General features: G+C 49.3%; 1 protein-coding gene across 7 annotated transcripts in view; it reads left to right on the top strand.

Annotated features, from left to right (window-relative positions):
- PAX8 (paired box 8) overlaps nucleotides 1–21392 on the top strand; it is a 36844-nt gene that overhangs the window by 4287 nt on the left and 11165 nt on the right. For 2 of the 7 annotated variants that reach the window (XM_083454157.1, XM_083454158.1), the window contains exons 3-7: nucleotides 11721–11886; nucleotides 13639–13836; nucleotides 14033–14121; nucleotides 18785–18913; nucleotides 20426–20592. In XM_083454157.1, the coding sequence (XP_083310283.1) occupies nucleotides 11721–11886; nucleotides 13639–13836; nucleotides 14033–14121; nucleotides 18785–18913; nucleotides 20426–20592 (749 nt within the window). Of the gene's footprint in view, nucleotides 1–11720; nucleotides 11887–13635; nucleotides 13837–14032; nucleotides 14122–18784; nucleotides 18914–20425; nucleotides 20593–21392 lie in introns of all 7 variants that reach the window. The other 5 variants (XM_083454160.1, XM_083454161.1, XM_083454155.1 and 2 more) reach the window with 3 other exon arrangements.

The raw sequence follows: 21392 nt of genomic DNA, 5'->3' as shown, positions 1-21392 counted from the left end.
GCGCGTAAGACCTGGCAGCTCCTGGGAGGCGGGTACGGTACACACGTGCAGGATAACCCGCTGGTTTCCAGCCCAGAGGGCAACGGGGCCGGGATGTTGGCTTTGGCTGTCCAGGCAAGCGAGGCCGCCCTTACTTTCCCTGCGATGCCCAGTCTTTTCGAGGCGGACTCCCCGGTTTTGCGGTTTGCCCCCGACTGCTGCTCCCTGGAAATGGATGGAAGACAGGTGCCATAAGAACCAACTCTTAGGGGCTGAGGTCCCTTCTCCCTCCCAATAAAATATTTGAGGGGGTCGCCGCCCCGAACCCCAAGTTGATGGGTACTGCTATTCAAATGCTGTGCATGTGCTACGTCTTGTGATCAGTTATGTTGGTTGGGGGCCGGGCCGAGGAAATCTGATCTGGAAGTCCGTCACGAGGAGGAAAAACCAAGTGAGAAGCGATCGGGCTTGATCAAACTTCTTTTCCTCTCTACTGTTTCCGGATCTTCTGAGACCCCGCGAAATTTCGCGCGGAGCAGAGAAAATAACATGCTGGGACTAAGACGATGAGAGAGAACTCCTGGACCCCTAACTCGCAGCTTGAGAGGCCGGCGAGGCCAAATTCCTACCTGGCGCTGCGAGGTGCAATGTCCTTCATGCAGTTTTGCGTCTAGATGGAATTCGGTTGCAAGAGTCCGGCAGCTGGAGGATTTTGCTGCGCATTTCCCGTTTGGGAGCCATTTCATGCCCGCATCCTACTCAGTTGGCTCGCTGACTTAGTAACCTCATTCCAGGAAGAAATTAATTAATTATTAGCTATTTGATTAGTAGGAAACGACAGCCCTCTCTTCCAAGTGCAGGTGTGCAGGCTGAAAACCTGTAAGGTCCTGACTCTCCCCATCCGCCGCCAGCCCACGGATACCGCGGGCGCTGCTTTGAAAGTGAACTTTTTACACTTCTGCTGGGCTACGCTAGTGCAACGAGCAATCAGGGGAAATCACGTACCCCGGGGGGGCTAACGTGCTGAAGAGAAGCATTCCAAAATATTTTTTTTGGGGGGGGGGAGTTGTTGTTGTTTAGTCGTTTAGTCGTGTCCGACTCTTCTTGACCCCATGAACCAAAGCACTCCAGGCCCTCCTGTCTTCCACTGCCTCCCGAAGTTTGGTCAAACTCATGCTGGTAGCTTCGAGAACACTGTCCAACCATCTCGTCCTCTGTCGTCCCCTTCTCCTTGTGCCCTCCATCTTTCCCAACATCAGGGTCTTTTCCAGGGAGTCTTCTCTTCTCATGAGGTGGCCAAAGTATTGGAGCCTCAGCTTCACGATCTGTCCTTCCAGTGAGCACTCAGGGCTGATTTCCTTCAGAATGGATGTGTTTGATCTTCTTGCAGTCCATGGGACTCTCAAGAGTCTCCTCCAGCACCAGAATTCAAAAGCATCAATTCTTCGGCGATCAGCCTTCTTGATGGTCCAGCTTTCACTTCCATACATCACTACCGGGAAAACCATAGCTTTAACTATACGGACCTTGGGGGGGGGGGGAGAGAACAACAAAGCCCACACAATTCTGCACAGACTTCACCAAGTGCAAGACCCGTCCTCGAGTCCCGACTGCTGCTGTTTTCAAGAGCATCCACAAATATAATTCTTCAGGCGGGGGTGGGAGGTGAGGTTCTCCTATTTGTACCCAAAGCGCCGCAGTCTTTGTGCTCTTTGCAGCCCCATCCATGGTGCTGAAGCGGATGCCATCCTCACCGTCCTTTCCAACTCTGCAATTCTCTGATTCTATGAACTGAGAAAGTAGGTGAAACAACCCTCAGTTGTTGCTGAACCGGAGCTCCCACTGTCCTTCCTGGCAGTGGCGTAGCGTGGGTTGTCAGCACCCGGGGCAAGGCAAGTAATTTGCGCCCCCTAACCCGTGAGCCAGGTGGGGGCATAGAGCTGCGAGTGTGAGCGCGCGCGCCCCAGATGTTGCGCCCGGTGCGGCCGGCCCCCCCCCTGCACCCCCCACGCTACACCACTGCTTCCTGGCTATGCTGACTGCCTGGGCAGACGGGAATTGGGACCATGGCAACATCTGGAGTGATTCTGCGTTATCTGTTCTCCTTTGCCCTGTTGGGTCAGCTTCCACCGAGACCAACTAATAACACGGAATAAGTGCTCCACTAATGCACTGTTCTTGCGTCAAAAACATGTTGCAGAAAATATCTACTACAGTAAAATACCAGCCTCTGGAAGGGCCCTCAGTTTGCATGTCCAGTCTTCTTCTTCTTTGGTGATCATTTGTAGATGAGTAAGGGACCAGGGTGGCGCTGTGGGTTAAACCACAGAGTGTAGGACTTGCCGATCAGAAGGTTGGCGGTTCGAATCCCTGCGACCGGGTGAGCTCCCATTGCTCGGTCCCAGCTCCTGCCCACCTAGCAGTTCGAAAGCACAATGCAAGTAGATAAATAGGTACCACTCTGGCGGGAAGGTAAACGGCATTTACGTGCGCTGCTCTGGTTTGCCAGAAGCGGCTCAGTCATGCAGGCCACATGACCCGGAAGCTGTACGCCGGCTCCCTCGGCCAATAAAGCGAGATGAGCACCGCAACCCCAGAGTCAGCCACGACTGGACCTAATGGTCAGGGGCCCCTTTACCTTTACCTTAAGATTGTCTTCCATAAACACAGTTTTAACAGTGAGTCTGTAAGTGTCTGTGGAGGCCAGTTCTGGATCCACACACCCATAGTGGGGACATAGGTTTCTGGACAGGAGTTGGTCACGATGAGGGTTTGCCAAGCGTGCCTTCCTCTTAGCACGTTTCTCCCTTGCATCCGGAGTTCGAGTGTCTTCAAAGCCCATGAAATGTTTGCCCAGCTTAGGGAAGGAGGCATGATGCTCTTGACAGGATCCTGGACTCCTGCTGCCTCCCTCTCAAAGCCAGGCAGTGAAGGCCTCTTCACCTGGGCGGCAGAACCTCAGTAGGTGGGTGGGCAAAGGAATGTCAATCACCTAACCCACCCTCTCTGCCCAGCCTTGACATCAAGCCACACCCCTCCCCCATGTGCTGGCCCCTCCCCCTGCTTGTTGGTGAGTACTGGCACTTTTTTCTTTAAAAAATGCACTGCTTGTGTGAGAACACAAATACCAATTCCAGCCGAGTTAGCTTATCTCTATAAGCTATTCGGATAAGGTTGCACAGACATCTATAGCAATTATGGTATCCGAGGATGCTTTAGGCAGACTTGGATTATCCTCTCCCTGGTTTATGTTTCCCTCTTAACAAATAAATCACTCTCAGACTGTTTAAGTAAATAAATTGTTAGATTTACTCACATCCAAAGTCTTGGCAGGATTCAACACATACAATGATGAAAATCAGTGATGCAAATCAGACAGGCAATCATCCTTAAAAGTTATAGTCCAAAATGGAGTGTGCTCTCTGGACGAGAGTTTACAGACATCCTATCCCATTGTGGGTAAGAAAAAGTGTGTGCAGTGACAGGAGTAAAGATTTCGTTTCTATTGTTCCCCTTCCTGCTACACAAGTTTAGAGGATATGACATCATAGAGTCCCCTGTCTGTGACTATCCAGCAGCCATGCATTTCTGATTTTGGCTGCACATCCCTCTCACACAAAAAAACAAGTCCTGTGAATAATTATTTAAGGCATTGTATAATAATAATAATAATAATAATAATAATAATAATAATAATATGGAGAGCCAGTGTGGTGTAGTGGTTAAGAGCGGTACTCTCGTAATCTGGGGAACTGGGTTCGCGTCTCTGCTCCTCCACATGCAGCTGCTGGGTGACCTTGGGCCAGTCACACTTCTCTGAAGTCTCTCAGCCCCACTCACCTCACAGAGTGTTTGTTGTGGGGGAGGAAGGGAAAGGAGAATGTTAGCCGCTTTGAGACTCCTGAAGGGGAGTGAAAGGTGGGATATCAAATCCAAACTCTAATAATAATAATAATAATAATAATAATAATAATAATAATAATAATAATTTATTTATACCCTGCCCATCTGGCTGGGTTTCCCCAGCCACTCTGGGCAGCTTCCAACAGAACACTAAAATACAATAACCTATTAAACATTAAAAGCTTCCCTAAACAGGGCTGCCTTCAGATGTCTTCTAAAAGTCAGATAGTTGTTTATTTCCTTGACATCTGATGGGAGGACGTTCCACGGGTTGGGCACCACTACACTATATGTTTAACCTGGAGAAGGGAAGAGAAGACTGAGGGGGGGTCAGAAACCTTAGATCAGGGGTTGGCAGGGGGCTGGTCCACTGTCCCTCAGACCTTGTGGGGGGCCAGACTATAATAATAAATAATAATAAATTTTATTTATATCCCGCCCTCCCCAGCCGAAGCTGGGCTCAGGGCGGCTAACAACAATCAAATAATCAAACAATCAAATAATCCAATGTTCTAAAAACATTTCATTATAAAAACTAATTAAAATCATATTAATGGCAACCGTTAAGCAAAATTCTGTGCAGGTTGCCAGAGGAGGGAGTCAGGCTGGGCCCTGACCAAAGGCCTGGTGGAACAGCTCTGTCTTGCAGGCCTTGCGGAAAGATGTCAGGTCCCACAGGGCCCTAGTCTCTTGTGACAGAGCGTTCCACCAGATTGGAGCCGCAGCCGAGAAAGCCCTGGCTCTAGTTGATTTTGGAAAGGAAAAAAAAATGAGCAGCATGCGAAAGGGCTCCGGAGAGGGGCTGGCACCAACAAAGCCCAGCCCCCTTCCTCCTCTAGGCAGGGCGGGGAGAAGCCGGGAGGAGGGAGGGAGGAGGCGCCGCCGTGGTGTGTGTGGGGTGTGTGTGTGAAATGGCGCAGCCTGAACGATCAGAATCAGATCCATGTCGATCCACGCAGCAATTCCCAGACCATCCATGGGCTGGATCCAGAAGGCAACTGGGCCGGATCCGGCCCCCCAGGCCTTAGTTTGACCTAGGGGTCAAACGTGCCTCTCCAGACCTCTTTGTTGTTGGAGAACAGTAGATATATTGCAGTGGTGTGCAGAGAGAAAGCCAGGGAAGGCTGCTGATTGTAAGGGTAAAGGAAAGTTTTGGTTTGGTACTCACAGCAAACAAAGCTATGCTAAGTTTGGGCTGGAGGAAAGTGGCAGAGCCCTTTCGCTTGTCTGGATGGAGAAGTTTGTGGGTGCAGAAAGCTCTGTTTTTGCATGACTGGCACGTAGCCTACTGCATAAGTAACACCTGCTACCCTGCTCAGTTTTGCCTCTAAGTCCCACCCCATCACTGGTGTGGTTGCCCCTGCAGGAATATGACCCATGAGCTGAAAAAGGGTTAATCTTAAGGTATTTGCTCCAGAGGGCAAGAGGAGAGATTACAGGAGTACAGGAGGTTAGATTTTGTTTGAACATTAGGAGAAATCTCTTGATAACAAGTGTGGTTTGATCCTGACACCAATTAACCGAGAGGGGTGGTGATGGACTTTTTCTACATGGAGAGGGTGGGCAGTCATTTATTAAGAACATAGGAAGACCTTTGCTGGATCAGGCCAGTCATCCTGCTCTCATTGTGGCCAAACATATGTCTGTGGGTGACCTACAACCAGGACTCTCTCTTTCTGCATCTTCCAGAAACAGGTATTCAGAGTTACTTCTGCCTCTGACTTGGAGGGCACTAGTAGCCATTGAAAGGGACGCGGGTGGCGCTGTGGGTTAAAGCCTCAGTGCCTAGGGCTTGCCGATCGAAAGGTCGGCGGTTCAAATCCCCGCGGCGGGGTGCGCTCCCGTTGTTCGGTCCCAGCGCCTGCCAACCTAGCAGTTCGAAAGCACCCTTGGGTGCAAGTAGATAAATAGGGACCGCTTACTAGCGGGAAGGTAAACGGCGTTTCCGTGTCTGGCTCTGGCTCGCCAGAGCAGCGATGTCACGCTGGCCACGTGACCCGGAAGTGTCTTCGGACAGCGCTGGCCCTTGGCCTCTTTGAGTGAAATGGGCGCACAACCCTAGAGTCTGTCAAGACTGGCCCGTACGGGCAGGGGTACCTTTACCTTTAGTAGCCATTGAATTTGTCTCCTCCATGAATTTGTCTAATTCTCTTTTGAAGCCGTCCAAGTTGGTGGCCATCACTGGGGGATTTTCTGGGGGGGGGGGAGGGAGGAATTCCATAGTTTAACTATGCGCTGTGTAAATGAGTACATTTTATAAACTTCAGTCATGTCACCGAACTTAGCGACCTTTTCTCTTAAGCTAAAAAGTCCCAAATGATGCAATCTTTCACATAGGGGAGTCGCTTCCGCCCATTGTTTTGCTTGCCCTTTTCTGAGTGTTATTGGGGAGGCTCTACCTCTGGATTCCCGAGTCACGGGTGGCGCTGTGGGTTAAACCACAGAGCCTAGGACTTGCCGATCAGAAGGTCGGTGGTTCGAATCCCCGCGACGGGGTGAGCTCCCGTTGCTCAGTCTCTGCTCCTGCCCACCTAGCAGTTTGAAAGCACATCAAAGTGCAAGTAGATAAATAGGTACCACTCCAGCGGGAAGGTAAACGGCGTTTACGTGTGCTGTTCTAGTTCACCAGAAGCGGCTTAGTCATGCTGGCCACATGACCCGGAAGCTCTATGCCGGCTCCCTTGGCCAATAAAGCAAGATGAGTGCCGCAACCCCAGAATCGTCCGCGACTGGACCTAATGGTCAGTGGTCCCTTTACCTTTACCTCTGGATTTATTTCTTTGAGCAAGGGGTTGTGCTGGATGCCCTCCCAAACCCCATGCACTTCGCTGGGTTCATGATTTAGGGCAACATTTCAGATAGATAAATAATTTCAGAAGCGGCATTGGCAAATCCTTTCGGTTTTCAAGAAGAGAATTGGGGTCTATAGTCTGCCCTTTGGACTGCATTTCTTCCACACCAAGGTTCAAATACTGACAACAACAAGCACCAGGAAGTATTTTCAAGAGATATTGGCAGACATCTCTTTAGGTAGACGGACAGAATTCTTGAGTATTAATAAGCTGAAAATCCACCTTTCAAAAAATGTAAAGCATTTGGAAACAGTCTCTCTCTCTCCTTCCTTCCTTTCTTTCTTTCTTTCTTTCTTTCTTTCTTTCTTTCTTTCTTTCTTTCTTTCTTTCTTTTTTACCTTCTTTCCTTCTTTCCTCCATAATTGTTATTGCCCTCTGCATGATTGCTCTGGCCTCATATTCCATCTCCCCTCAGAGGCATTCGCAATTCTGTCGTTATTCTTGTATTAGTGCTGAGCCCATTAAAGCTAATTTGTTCACCCTAATCTCTATTTATTTTTCCCTAGTTGATATTAGATTTGCCTCTCTATTGCGCTCTCCTGATTCTTTTCCTTTTGGTCTTTCTAATGGGTTTCTCTGTTAATGGTACCCAACCTTCCTTCCTTCCTTCTTGCTTCCAACCCCTGCAAATCCTCCCATTAACTCCTCGCTGCCCTCCTTCTGCTCAGACCCCCGATAGGTGCCTTTTTGCAGTCTTGCCGCTCAGGCTCGAGAAATTACCTGTCGCTCTAAGCAAAGCCCAAAAGCACTGGGACAATTGTGCTTCGATGAGAAAAAGAGTCTCCTTTGCAGTGTCTGTGTGCTACCCCTGCTGGGCTGGGTTCGGGACCCTCTGCAAGCAACGCTTCCTTTGTGCAATGAGGCGGTTACACCTTTTCTTCAGAGAATCCAGACCTCCTTCCTCCTGGCAACACGTCTGTTGTGGAGATGTTGCATTTCCCCAGAACTTAAAATAGGCTGCGCCATAGAAACATGATTTGCCCTTGATAGGTACTGTATCAAGGAGCAGGTATCAGGGAAACCTACTGGCTCATGTCAGTAATCACACAAGCTCCATTTGAGGATTACTAAAAAAAAAACAAAAAAACTACCATATGAGAAATATTAAAAGGGACGCAGGTGGCGCTGTGGGGTTAAACCACAGAGCCTAGGGATTGCCAATCAGAAGGTTGGCTGTTCGAATCCCCACAACGGGGTGAGCTCCCGTTGCTCGGTCCCTGCTCCTGCCCACCTAGCAGTTCGAAAGCACGTCAAAGTGCAAGTAGATAAATAGGTACCGCTCCGGCAGGAAGGTAAACGGCGTTTCCGTGCGCTGCTCTGGTTCGCCAGAAGCAGCTTAGTCATGCTGGCCACATGACCCGGAAGCTGTACGCCGGCTCCCTCGGCCAGTAAAGCGAGATGAGCGCCGCAACCCCAGAGTCGGTCACGACTGGACCTAATGGTCAGGGGTCCCTTTACCTTTACCTAGTTAGAAAATAAATCATGGAAACTGGGGAGGGGAATGACCTGCAGGAAGATCCGGCACACCGAACCACTCTGGCAAGGAGGGCATTTTGTATATCTAGTTTCAATCTTGCTGCTTGTCCACATTCTCTTTTAGAAAAGAGCAGTTGGGAGTGTGACTGGACAGAAATAAGTTCAGCTACCAGGAAGCGAGGGAGAGGGAAGGAGGGAGGGAAGGAGAGCTGGACTCTATTGCTTCCTGCTTACCATCGGTCAGGAAAATTCCTGACAAGTCCTGATTTTCAAGTGTAAAAATAGCATGGGGTGGGGGAAAATTCTGCTGAATTAGCAAAATGTAAGGGAAAACCTGGATGTATGTCAATGCGATGGAAAAAGCAGTGGAAACAGCTGGAAAAGAAACATTATTTTGGGGACAGGTTTCCCCAGAAAAGCTCAACAATTTTGGTAGTTTCCTAAAAAAAAAGAAAGAACCAATTTTGAAATATGGCAACCCTATGTACGGATGTGAGAGCTGGACCATAAAGAAGGCTGATCACCAAAGAATTGATGCTTTTGAATTATGGTGCTGGAGGAGACTCTTGAGAGTCCCATGGACTGCAAGAAGATCAAACCTATCCATTCTGAAGGAAATCAGCCCTGAGTGCTCACTGGAAGGACAGATCCTGAAGCTGAGGCTCCAAGACTTTGGCCACCTCATGAGAAGAGAAGACTCCCTGGAAAAGTCCCTGATGTTGGGAAAGATGGAGGGCACAAGGAGAAGAGGACGACAGAGGACGAGATGGTTGGACAGTGTTCTCGAAGCTACCAGCATGAGTTTGACCAAACTGCGAGAGGCAGTGGAAGACAGGAGTGCCTGGCGTGCTCTGGCCCATGGGGTCATGAAGAGGCAGACACGACTAAACAACAAAACAACAACAACATGCTTATGCATTCTGTGTCTGGTGGGGTGGGCAGGATCGCAGGCTTACGTGGTCTCTGTGTGATGCTTGGAACTGGCCTTGTAGGCAGGTCATGTCCTCCTGGCAGAGGTGGCTGCATTTCCTGGAATCTAAGCTGTGCCTCTGATGCGTCAGTTTTAACTCTTGGCCGTGTTCCCTGGCAGCGGGGAAGGGAACTGAGTGGCCAGAGGTCAAGAATGTTAAACGTCTCGACTAGGACTAGCTGTACCTGCGAAACACAAGCCTGGTGATGCCCTTGCTCATTCTTATTCAAGGGAAACAAAAATGGTCGGGAGAACAACCTGTTGGACTGGGTGTGATGGGCTGGGATTCGGACTCAGATGCTGAACCTGAGGGATCCCAGCCTGCACAGGATTCCCCGCCTCCAGAACCAGCTGAGCCGGGGCTGGGGAATGAGCCTGAAGGGTCCTCACCTGTGCTGGGTCCTCAGGTGCAGGTGCCAGCTGAGTCTGCTCTGGCTCCTGAGGTGATGGAGGACCCATTGCCTGCAGGTGCTCCACTCTCAGCCCTGTCAGAGGAAGCTGAGGTTGCCTCTGGGCAGTGGCATAGCGTGGGTTGTCAGCACCCGGGGCAAGGCAAGTAATTTGTGCCCCCCCCCACTGCACTGTCCCCCAGATAGTCCCTCGCTCTCTCTCCGCACCACACCGCATGCCTGGCACCCTCCCCTCCACAGTGGGTGGCGACCCGGCGGCTCGGATCGGATTCGCACAGCCAGCACTGCAGTGAGAGAGAATGAGTGAGCCAGGTAGGGGCAGAGAGCTGCGAGTGCGAGCGCGCCCTGCCCCAGATGTTGCGCCTGGTGCGGCCGGCCCCCCCTGCACCCCCCACGCTACGCCACTGCCTCTGGGTCCGGTAACCCTCCAGTCTCTCCTGGGCTGCAGAGGCTCAGGGCAGAGAGGCGGAGGGAACTAAGTTCCCACAGGAGGAGTGCTCGCCTCCAGGCCAGGAGAGGCGAGTCACCTGAGGATCGGGGCCGCCCTATGCCTCGGGGCAGATAAAAGCCGGCCATGGGATTCGCCAGGGATTCATGTATTTTTAATCTTTTGTTGGAAGCTGCCCAGAGTGGTTTAGTATAACTAAGTAAGTGTGTGTGTGTGTGTGTGTGTGTGTGTGTGTGTACATATGGTATACATATTCCTGCCAACCTAGCAGTTCGAAAGCACGTCAAAGTGCAAGTAGATAAATAGGTACCACTCCGGTGGGAAGGTAAACAGCATTTCCATGCGCTGCTCTGGTTCGCCAGAAGCGGCTTAGTCATGCTGGCCACATGACCTGGAAGCTGTACGCCGGCTCCCTCAGCCAATAAAGCGAGATGAGCGCCGAAACCCCAGAGTCAGTCACGACTGGACCTAATGGTCAGGGGTCCCTTTACCTTTATATATATTTATATAATATTACCCAGTAATATTATATACCTCTTTTTTGTTGTTCTTAAAAAGTGTAACACTTACTGTAACTACTTCATGGTGAGTATTGGCACCTATTTTTATAGAAAAAAAAGCACTGGATTAACCCATTGTGTTTTTCCTGTCATCACGTTTGGGGGTATAAGTGTTGTTCTTGTTGTTGTTATACTCTGCTTATCTGTGTGGGGTATACCTATTACGACTGATTGCCCCAGTCAGACATCATAGAGTCCCCTCAGTACAGGTTCTGAAACTCTGTGGGCCATAGAGCCTGTTTGCAGCTGTCTAGCAATCATGCGATCCCACACACAAACTGCTGCCCCACAAAAGGTGGGTGCCTTTGTCCTCTACCTGTAGCCCGTCCCCAAACAATGGAGACTCTAGGTGGCATCTAACTTTCCTCTTCTTTCCCCCCAAGGCTGGGAAATTACTCAGCACCCTCTCCACCACGCACAACTATTGGGGTGATGGTGCAACTATTGGGGTGGTGGTGGAGTAAAGCACCCCAAGGAGAGGAATAGAAACCCTTCATCCTCCAATTAACAGAGCCCCACACTCCATCTAGACCAGGGGTCAGCAAACTTTTTCAGCAGGGGGCTGGTCCACCATCCCTCAGACCTTGTGGGGAGCCGGTCTATATTTTTGGGGGGGAAATGAACAAATTCCTGTGCCCCACAAATAACCCAGAGATGCATTTGAAATACAGTGGTACCTCGGGTTAAGTACTTAATTTGTTCCAGAGTTCCGTTCTTAACCTGAAACTGTTCTTAACCTGAAGCACCACTTTAGCTAATGGGGCCTCCTGCTGCCGCCACACCGCCAGAGCACAGTTTCTGTTCTCATCCTGAAGCAAAGTTTTTAACCTGAAGCATTATTTCTGGGTTAGCGGAGTGTGTAACCTGAAGCGTTTGTAGCCTGAAGGGTATGTAACCTGAGGTACCACTGTAAAAGCACACATTCTACTCATGTAAAAACACGCTGATTCCCGGACCGTCCGCGGGTCTGATTTAGAAGGCGATTGGGCCGGATCCGGCCCCCAGGCCTTAGGTTGCCTACCCATGATCTAGAACCTTTCGTTCACAAAAATAACAGCAGCGGCAACATCACTGAGACCAGCTCTCCCCATCCCTCTCGGGACTGGGTTTGTGTCTTAGCAGGACACGGAGGATTGAACCAGCTGGGCGGCGCCTTTGTGAATGGCCGGCCCCTGCCAGAGGTGGTGAGGCAGCGAATTGTAGACCTGGCACACCAGGGCGTGAGGCCCTGCGACATCTCCCGACAGCTGCGGGTCAGTCACGGTTGTGTCAGCAAAATCCTTGGCAGGTAAGCATGAAGGTGGCCACTCAGGGCTCTGCAGAGCTGGGGTGAGTAATGACCGTGCCGGAAGACGGATTGGCCTCTCGCTCCGAGAATCCAACTGTGGCATCAGGAAAAAGCTCTAGCCAGGGAGGCTGAGAGTAAATCTTTCCTGTGGCCATTTTCAGTGGTGTAGTGTGGGGGGCTGCAGGGGGGGCCGGCCACACCGGGTGCAACATCTGGGGGGTAGGGTTAGGGGGCGCAAATCCACGGGTTAGCGGGTGCAAATTACTTGCCTTGCTGACAACCCACGCTACGCCACTGGCCATTTTCAAAGGCCTCATCCTGGGAGCATTCCAGAGGTCAGGGGTGGCCAGCTGGAGGGCTGTGGGCTCCATGGAACAATTTGCTATGGACCAAACAAATTTAAATCATATTGTGGCAGAAGCTTTTTGCTTGGTTTCTCCTGCAATTTTATTGCGTTGCTGTTCCACGAGCGTTCCAGGCTTGCCCATTTCCCCTCTCAAGGAAGGAGAGCTTTCAGAAAGCTCGTTTCACATGCACCCAAAATCTCTGGGTACCCTTATCAACCACATTACAGAGCCTGACCATGACTGTTCGGCCCGTAGAGTGGTGGTGTCGACGCAGCAGACACTGATGTCCAAAGCAAGGAACTGTGGCTTAACCCCGGTTTACTAACCACGATCCTAGGCCGCCTCCAAATGAGCTTCTGTCCTTTCTGCTAAACAATAGTTTTGCAAGCTGGGAATGTTAAGTGACTAAGTGCTGTATTATTGGGACTTTGTAAATATAGGGCGCCATGTAATCCTCTTGTGTTTTCTTCAAGTGGAAGGGTCTCCTTTCGCCTGAAGAAACACCCTGTGCTTGAAAGTAATTTTTGAAAGTATTCACCTTCCTACATGGACGTCTGAGCTAGTGAAGTGAGATGGACGGCCAGTTATGTGACTCTGCCTCTGAAAAGTGCTCCGAAACTTCAACTGGCTCAAAGAGCTGCAGCCAGACGGGGGCAGGTTATAGGAAACAGATGATACCCTTGCTGGAACATCTCCACTGACTACTAACCTGTTTCTGGGCACAATTCAAAATGGTGGTTATGGACCTATAAAGCCCTACGTGGCTTAGGCCCAAGCTGTCTGAAAGGCCCTATTCCCTCATACAAACCTCCCTGCGCCCTGAGTTTTTTTCGGGGAGTCTTCTCAGTCCCACCACCTTTTTGGAGGGCCTTCTTGGTGGCTGCTCCCAGACTCTGGGTCTCCCTCCCTGGAGAAGCCAGACTGGCCCCAGCCTTGCTGTCCTTCTGCCAGCAAGTGAAGACTTTCTTGTTCCAACACGGTTTTGGGAACTGACTGTTTTTAGGCAAAGTGCTGGGGCTATGATGTTTTCAACAGTAACAATCTGTATGTTTTTAAAAGTACTGTGTTTGTGTGTTATTAAAGTTTTTAAAAATTGCCCCTCCCCCAATGTTTTTAGCTGTTTCTGCTTTAACCGTAAACTGTTTTGAAAAAGCTGGGATGTAAATAAATATAATAATCCTAATCCTAAAAATAAATAATTAGATGTGAGAAAGCTGCTGTGAGAAAGCAGATTGTTTATTTTTTACTCCGCGAGGAACCCATTTTGAAATTTCCACTCTCGGCAGGAGCCCATCTCCATGTTTGCAGCGAGATTTCAGCCGGAGGGGTGATAAAACTCTAGGCAATGCCAAGAACATTTCTTGTTGTGAGTGTGGTAATCCTATTCCTTTGTCTATTGGAGTAGGTACTACGAGACGGGCAGTATACGGCCAGGTGTGATCGGGGGCTCCAAGCCCAAGGTGGCAACCCCCAAGGTGGTGGAGAAGATTGGGGATTATAAGCGGCAGAACCCCACCATGTTTGCTTGGGAAATCCGGGACCGGCTGTTGGCAGAGGGCGTCTGCGACAACGACACTGTTCCCAGCGTCAGCTCCATCAACAGGTGAAAGCACTCACCGCATTCCATTGTGGCGACAGTAACTGGGTTTATGGGGCCATTGGGCACCTAAGCTTATATATCTGAGCTTCTAACACTGGCCAGGACCAGCTTCTGATCTCAGCAATGCTGCGAGTAGACGCAGGACCTTGCGTTCTTCCACAGACAACCCCTCCCAGCTCTTGCCTTCTTTTCTCTCCAGGATCATTCGCACAAAAGTTCAGCAGCCGTTCAACCTCCCGATGGAGAACTGCATGGTGCCCAAAACATTGAGCCCTGGCCATAACCTCAGTAAGTGCTCTTTGGAAGGCTCCCTCCTGGTCTGCACCCACTTGGCTCCATTCTCTGGGTTCAACTGCAAATCATCATCATCATCATCATCATTTATTATTTATACCCTGCCCATCTGGCTGAGTTTTTCCAGCCACTCTGGGCGGCTTCCAATCGGGTGTTAAAAACAATACAGCATTAAATATTTAAAACTTCCCTAAACAGGGCTGCCTTCAGATGTCTTTTAAAGATAAGATAGCTACTTATTTCCTTCACATCTGAAGGGAGGGCGTTCCACAGGGTGGGCACCACTACCCAGAAGGCCCTCTCTCTGGTTCCCTGTAACCTCACTTCTTGCAATGAGGGAACCGCCAGAAGGCCCCTGGAGCTGGATCTCAGTGTTCGGGCTGAATGATGGGGGTGGAGATGCTCCTTCAGGTATACAGGACCGAGGCCATTTAGGGCTTTAAAGGACAGCACCAACACTTTGAACTGTGCTCTGAAACATACTGAGAGCCAATGCAGATCTCTCAGGACCGATGTTATGTGGTCCCGGCGGCCACTCTCAGTCACTAGTCTAGCTGTCGCATTCTGGCTAATTGGTGTGCGAATGTTGTGGATAGTAGGAGAGGATATATTGATTAAATATTATCCTTCCTCACTCACGCTAGTGAATCAGTAGCAGAGTACATTCCCCAGTATATGGCAGGAAGCTAGTTGGTAGAATCGTTTGAATCGCTTTACTTAAGCAATCCAATCTGGCTAGTCCAGATTGGGACTGACACAACAGTCTTTTCTTAAAAGTAATGACAAGAAGTTTACTTACATTCAGTTCACAGTAGATTCCCTGAAGGCTGGTTTTAGCTTGGAGTTACAGAATAGAGAGTGGGTTCATCCCATGTAGGGATTTGAGCCCGTGTGCTGCTGGCTGAGAGCAAGCAGACAGCTAAATACATCAAGATGGAATAAAACGAGGAAGAAGGAAAGATGGCTGCATGACCAGCCCTTTTATGGGGTCTCATAGGGTCACGCCCATTTACCTGGTCACACACAGGTGGAGGATGCTGTAGACCAGGGGTCAGCAACCTTTTTCAGCCGTGGGCTGGTCCACTGTCCCTCAGACCATGTGGTGGGCCGGACTATATTTTGAAAAGAAAAAAAAATGAACCAATTCCTATGCCCCACAAATAACCCAGAGATCCATTTTAAATAAAAGCACACATTCTATTCATATAAAAACACCAGGCAGGCCCCACAAATAACCCAAAGATACATTTTAAATAAAAGGACACATTCTGCTCATGTTAAAACACGATGATTCCCAGACCGTCCACGGGCCGGATTGAGAAGGTGTTGGACTGCATCCGGCCCCCAGGCCGGCCCCCAGGCCCTGCTGTAGACAGGTGTGACAGGAAGTCCTCCTGGCTGGAGGAACATCCCCCTGTGTGTCCACTCTGGGCTAACAGGAAGTGTTGTACTTGACTACTTATGTTACATCCTACAGTTGGTACTACACTTTGACTTGCATGTCAAAGTGCAAGTAGATAAATAGGTACCTCTCTGGCGGGAAGGCAAACAGCGTTTCCATGCTCTGGTTCACCAGAAGCGGCTTTGTCATGCTGGCAACATGACCCAGAAGCTGTATGCCGGCTCCCTCGGCCAATAAAGCGAGATGAGAGCCACAACCCCAGAGTTGGTCATGACTGGACCTAATGGTCAGGGGTCCCTTTACCTTTACAGTTGGTATGAGAGAGAGCGAGAGTGCATACAGCAGCCTCCCCCAGCCTGGGCTCTCCAGGTGTTTTTGACTATAACTCCCATGAGGTCCATACTTTGCATACAGAACGTCCTGGGTTCCGTCAAGAAAGAAGATTCCACCTAAACATTAGGAAGAACTTCCTGACAGTAAGAGCTGTTCGACAGTGGAATTTGCTGCCAAGGAGTGTGGTGGAGTCTCCTTCTTTGGAGGTCTTTAAGCAGAGGCTTGACAACCATATGTCAGGAGTGCCCTGATGGTGTTTCCTGCTTGGCAGGGGGTTGGACTCGATGGCCCTTGTGGTCTCTTTCAACTCTGTGATTCTATGATTCTATCTCCTGGCAGGGCTGAGAGAAAACCCAGCCTGGAATCTTGGAGAGCCACTGCTAGCCAAGTGCCGACAAATACTGATGGCCCAGTGGTCAGACCCAGGAAAAGTCTGCTTCCAATGTTCTACCACTTGCCAACCTTCACATGGAGTCCAGCATTGCTGTAGCGAAGGAGTGTAGGCTTTGAAGATCAAAGAAGGTTGGGCTGCAGGAAATGCCAGCAGCAGGGAGACCAAGAGAGCCCTTGTTCCTGCAAGGGACAAGGCACATGTGGGCAGGCAGGCATTAAACCAACTGGAGGCCCTGGAGTAGGAGACCTTGGGAGGCCCAAACTGAATAGCATCTGATCCTGAGAAATAGAACCTCATTCTTTTCTCCTCTGTTCCTAAGCAACTGGGCCTAGATAGCAAAATCTGCCTGTTTTTTACAAAAGATTTTTGGCTGCAGCCTGTTCAGCCCATTTGTAAATCCGCCACTGCCTGCAGGTATTTGGTTACCTGTCGACATGCACCTTTTTAAAAACCGTGAGATGCACGGTTTCGTATAAGCCAGAAGTGCACAAGTGTGTCGCTTCAAGCCAGGCAAGGCTTGCAAACCCCTTGAGCTGCCTTTCCTCCCCTTTTCCTGCCTAGTCTCCCGTAACTTCAAGAGCAAATCTTATTTTTAATAGAACTCTTTTGCACAAGAGCAGTTCAGCACAAAAGAATAAAAGTATTGTGAAGGCGACTTCACTAACCGGCGGAGAAGGGCTGGCTGCATCCTTTCCTTTGGGCTCCCCCCCCCCCCCAATTTTACTTTGGAGGTGATTCTGCTGTATTATTAAAATTGTATTAATAAAATTATGATAATTATTATTTTTAAAGTAGGACTAGGGGGTGTGGCGAATGATGGCACCCAGCAAAACAAATGTGTGTCCACAATCAGGTGCCGTGTGGTGTTTTTTTCCCTTCTTCCCTTATAGCGTTATGCATGCATCAGGAAAATCTTCATGTAGGGTGGGGGATGGGGGGAGTGCAGTTTGCCACCTGGATAAAGAGGAGGTCACGAGGATGCTGCAAAAATGAAAATAGAGACACAAGCAGCTTCAAATACACATTAAACTCCACTGTGGATGAGCCCTAAGTATTGAAAGGTTCTTAATCATTTTTTTGGGTGCGGTGGGGAGGGAGACATGTAATTGTTGTGGTGTTTTTTTTTGTAGAGAATATTTTTTATTAGTTTCTATAATCAAACCCATGTGAATAAGACATATTTAATACAGTGTTACCCCTGTACAAATGATAAAAAAGTTTAAACATTTCTATTCCCCCCCATTTTTAAAAATTAATTTTCCACATTTATAACAAAAACACAAAACAAAACACCTTACAATACTAAAATAAAATAAATAAGTAAGTAAATAAAAACACTTATTGCTTCTAGAATCCAAGTTAACTTTCATTGTAATCTGACTTCCCTGATTCCCCCCAAATGAATTTCATTGTAACACCTTTGTAACTATTTTCCAAAATCATCTTTCGAATACAATTAAACACCTTCAATTAACTATCTTCCTCTCTTTTCTTTTTGTCTTAAATCCATATTACTATACAACGTCCTTATTCTAGTCCTAGGCCTATCAGATACTTTCATGTATCTTCTACCGGTAATTATCTTATATTACAATATTTAGCTAAATAATCTTTACATTTCTTCCAACCTTCTTGGTGTTCCTCTTCTTTCTGATCGCGGATTCTTCCAGTCAGGTCAGCCAGCTCCAAAAAGTCCCGCATCTTCACCTGCCATTCTTCTACAGTTGGTATTTACAAGTTTAAACATTTCTAGACCAATATGGCTGTTAATTTCTGAACAATGCCAACTCACAGCACAAGTGGATATCTTTTCCCCAAAGCTTGTAATTGTGATTTTTTTGTAAATAGCCCTACTGATGTTGTTTGTTAAAGTGATTTCCCACCCTTCTCCTGAAGAGTGATAGAAACATCTGATAGCTAGCTTGGAATCTCTGCCGTTGTTCCATAGGCAGCAAAGTGAAGCTGCGTCCTTCGGTCCTAGCTGGAGGGGAGCGTTCCCAAGCTGAGCACCTAGGCCACCCTTGCCCCTTGCCATGGGGCCGAGTTCCCCACTTAGCCAGTCCTCCTAACCAGTGGCGTAGCGTGGGTTGTCAGCACCCGGGGCAAGGCAAGTAATTTGCGCCCCCTAACCCGGGGCAAGGCAAGTAATTTGCGCCCCCCCCCCGCTGCACTGTCCTTCCCCCAGATAGTCCCTCGCTCTCTCTCCGCACCGCACCGCACGCCTGGCACCCTCCCCTCCACAGTGGGCGGCGACCCGGCGGCTCGGATCGGATTTGCACAGCCAGCACTGCAGTGAGAGAGAGTGAGTGAGCCAGGTAGGGGCAGAGAGCTGCGAGTGCGAGCGCCCCCCCCCAGATGTTGCGCCCGGTGCGGCCGGCCCCCCCTGCACCCCCCACGCTACGCCACTGCTCCTAACTGCTCTTCACCGCCACAATCCAGTGTGCCCTGGAAGAGGGGTTGGGGGGTGTTTTCCTGGGAGGGCCTGCTGACATTTCCCTGCTGACTCCCCCCTGCTGTGTCTCCTCCAGTCCCCAGCTCAGCTGTGACTCCTCCTGAGTCGCCCCAGTCAGACTCTCTGGGCTCCTCGACCTACTCCATCAACGGCCTTCTAGGCATCAGCTCCCCCAGCAGCGACCACAAGAGAAAAATCCAGGACAGTAAGTGACGTTGGGCTGGGAGGGTGCGGCAAGGTCTGACTCTGGGCACCTCTGTTGTTAACATGTAGTTTCTCCAGGCTGTGAGTGTAGCTGTGGTTGAAGAGGGGAATCTTACGCAGCCGCTTGTTTCGTGCCAAAAAGGACGGAAACCGCAAGCTAAGGCTCCAGACTGACTTCTGGTTGGTTCTAAGTTTGCTCCGTAACCAGCAATGGTGCTCTATAGTCTCACATTGTGCCTGTTTAACTTTGGACACCTCACTTGCCCACAATAACTCTGCTGCACGTTATTGGGGGGGGGGGAATGCTTCTGTAAGCCAAACAATTTTTCTTTTCTTTTTAAAGATGATCTTTATTGGTTTTTTATAATTACATACTATACAGACACATATTATATTACATTTTACATTGCTCTCATATATATATGTTATATATACAGAAGCTGATGTGAAATAGGGAAACCAGTAGAACTGAAATAAACCTCCTAATCGGAAAATACAAAGAAATTTATTGGACAATAATACCATAATGAATTAAAAATGTATATTATGACCAAGGTTGAACAGTATTTGTAAATGAATATAGACAGACAACAAGAATTGTATATATAGAAAGATTTATTTGTTTACGGACATTTCATGGGCAAAAATTGAAGAAGAAGAACTATACAGTATACAAAATGGATAAAGACAATGCGGAAAGTTAAAGCCAAACAAAGTTTCATTCAGTCTCTCAGGTGGCTTAGATTTCAATTGTATGAGTGGAATATTGATAAAATAGCAACAATGGCTCAAACTCGCCGCCTTAAACTCCCCACAGGTGAAAGTAGATGCCGACTCACGGAACCGTATCAAGGGATGGCTGCAAAGTCAGATTTCTTTGCTACTATCACTGCAAAAAAAAGAAGTTTTTTTTAAAAAGGGATGATTTTATGAAATGAACATTATATAGGGGGTGGGGAAGAGGGAGGGAGCCTCAAAGCCCCTCAGGGGAAGGAAAGAATTCCCCCTCCCCAAATTGTCCCATCCTGATTGGTCCACCGAGTGATGAGGCATGACAGAAATGGTGGGTGTAACAGTCTGAAAATTCTATTCACTATACAATGAGGGAACTGCAAGAGGATATGGATGGGGGGGGGTCAGGTGAGCTGCAAGGGGGTTTGGCAAGGTCTAAGGGGTGTTGGGGAGTGGAACGAGGAGGGGCACAGTCCTGGGGGCACGTGTGCACATGGATCTATATTTGTGTACATAACACGGCACAGTTGCCAGAGGCCCATTTACCGAAACGATCCTTGCCATCCCTGAGAGACCCACACCTGCCCCTTCGCATCCAGGAGGGCTGATCAGGAAGAGAGCGTGGAACAAAAGCACATCTTGAACCCCCCCCCCTTGCGTGAAAATGCCATGGGCTTGGGGGGGGAGAGAGAGAGGGGGGCATCCTTTCCCACAGGTTAAATCCCAGCAGGTAGGCTGGGCAGAGGCTTGTCCAAGTCGGGCTGATTGCGGCTTCCCTCAGCAGGTGACCAGGACAGCTGCCAGCTCAGCACAGACTCTCAAGGCAGCAGCACCCCCCACAAGCACCTGCGCAGTGAGGCGTATGGGCAGCACCTGCTGGAGTGCCCTTTCGAGAGACAGCACTTCCCAGAGGCCTACGCTTCCCCCAGCCATGCCAAGGGAGAACAGGTGTGTGCTGGAGCCAAAGGCCGCCATGACAGCCTTGAGGTGGGGGTGGAGGGTCGGGGGGGCTGGAACTCAGTGGTAGACATATGTTTTAGAGACAACAGGTTCCAGGATCTATCCCTGGCACCTCTAATGTGTGGGAATGTTCAGAGAGGCAGGAGAGGATATGTATTGTTTAATTATATCCTTCCCAACTTGTGTTAACAAGTTCTATGATTTAGCAGAGTAACATTCCCCTTTTAAACTTGCACAGCGGATAGGTTTGCCAGGCTTGCCTAAGTCTCCAAAATAAGTTTCCTGGTAATTCCCCTTTTGTTCCCTCCTAAAAAGAATAGACACGACACAGTCTTGTATAAAAGTATAAAAAAGTTTACTCACACGTTCTGTTCACAAATGGATCCCAGAAGGCAGACTTAAGTTACAAAATACAGTCATACCTCTGGATAAATGAGCTTCAGGATAAGTATTTTCGGGTTGCGTTCCACAGCGACCCGGAAGTAATGGAGCGAGTTACTTCCTGGTTTTGCCACTCATGCATGCGCAGACGGTCAAAATGACGTCACGCACATGCACGGAAGTGGCGAAACGCGGCCCGCGCATGCGCAGATGTGCTGTCGCATCTTACGTTCTGTTCAGGATGCGAACGGGGCTGCGGAACAGATCCCGTTCGCATCCTGAGGTACCACTGTATATACATGTGGAATCTATTCGAGGAACGGAGTCAGAGAGAGAGAGAGATGGCTGCCTGCCCTGTGCTATTTTGTTACCTGCACAGGTAAGGTCACGCCCACCTGTAGTCACAT

Source organism: Podarcis tiliguerta, assembly GCF_965153285.1.
Source record: "Podarcis tiliguerta genome assembly, chromosome: 8".
NCBI lineage: Eukaryota > Metazoa > Chordata > Lepidosauria > Squamata > Lacertidae > Podarcis > Podarcis tiliguerta.
The sequence above is the reverse complement of the archived record's forward strand: the minus strand, read 5'-3'. Positions and strand labels throughout refer to the sequence as shown.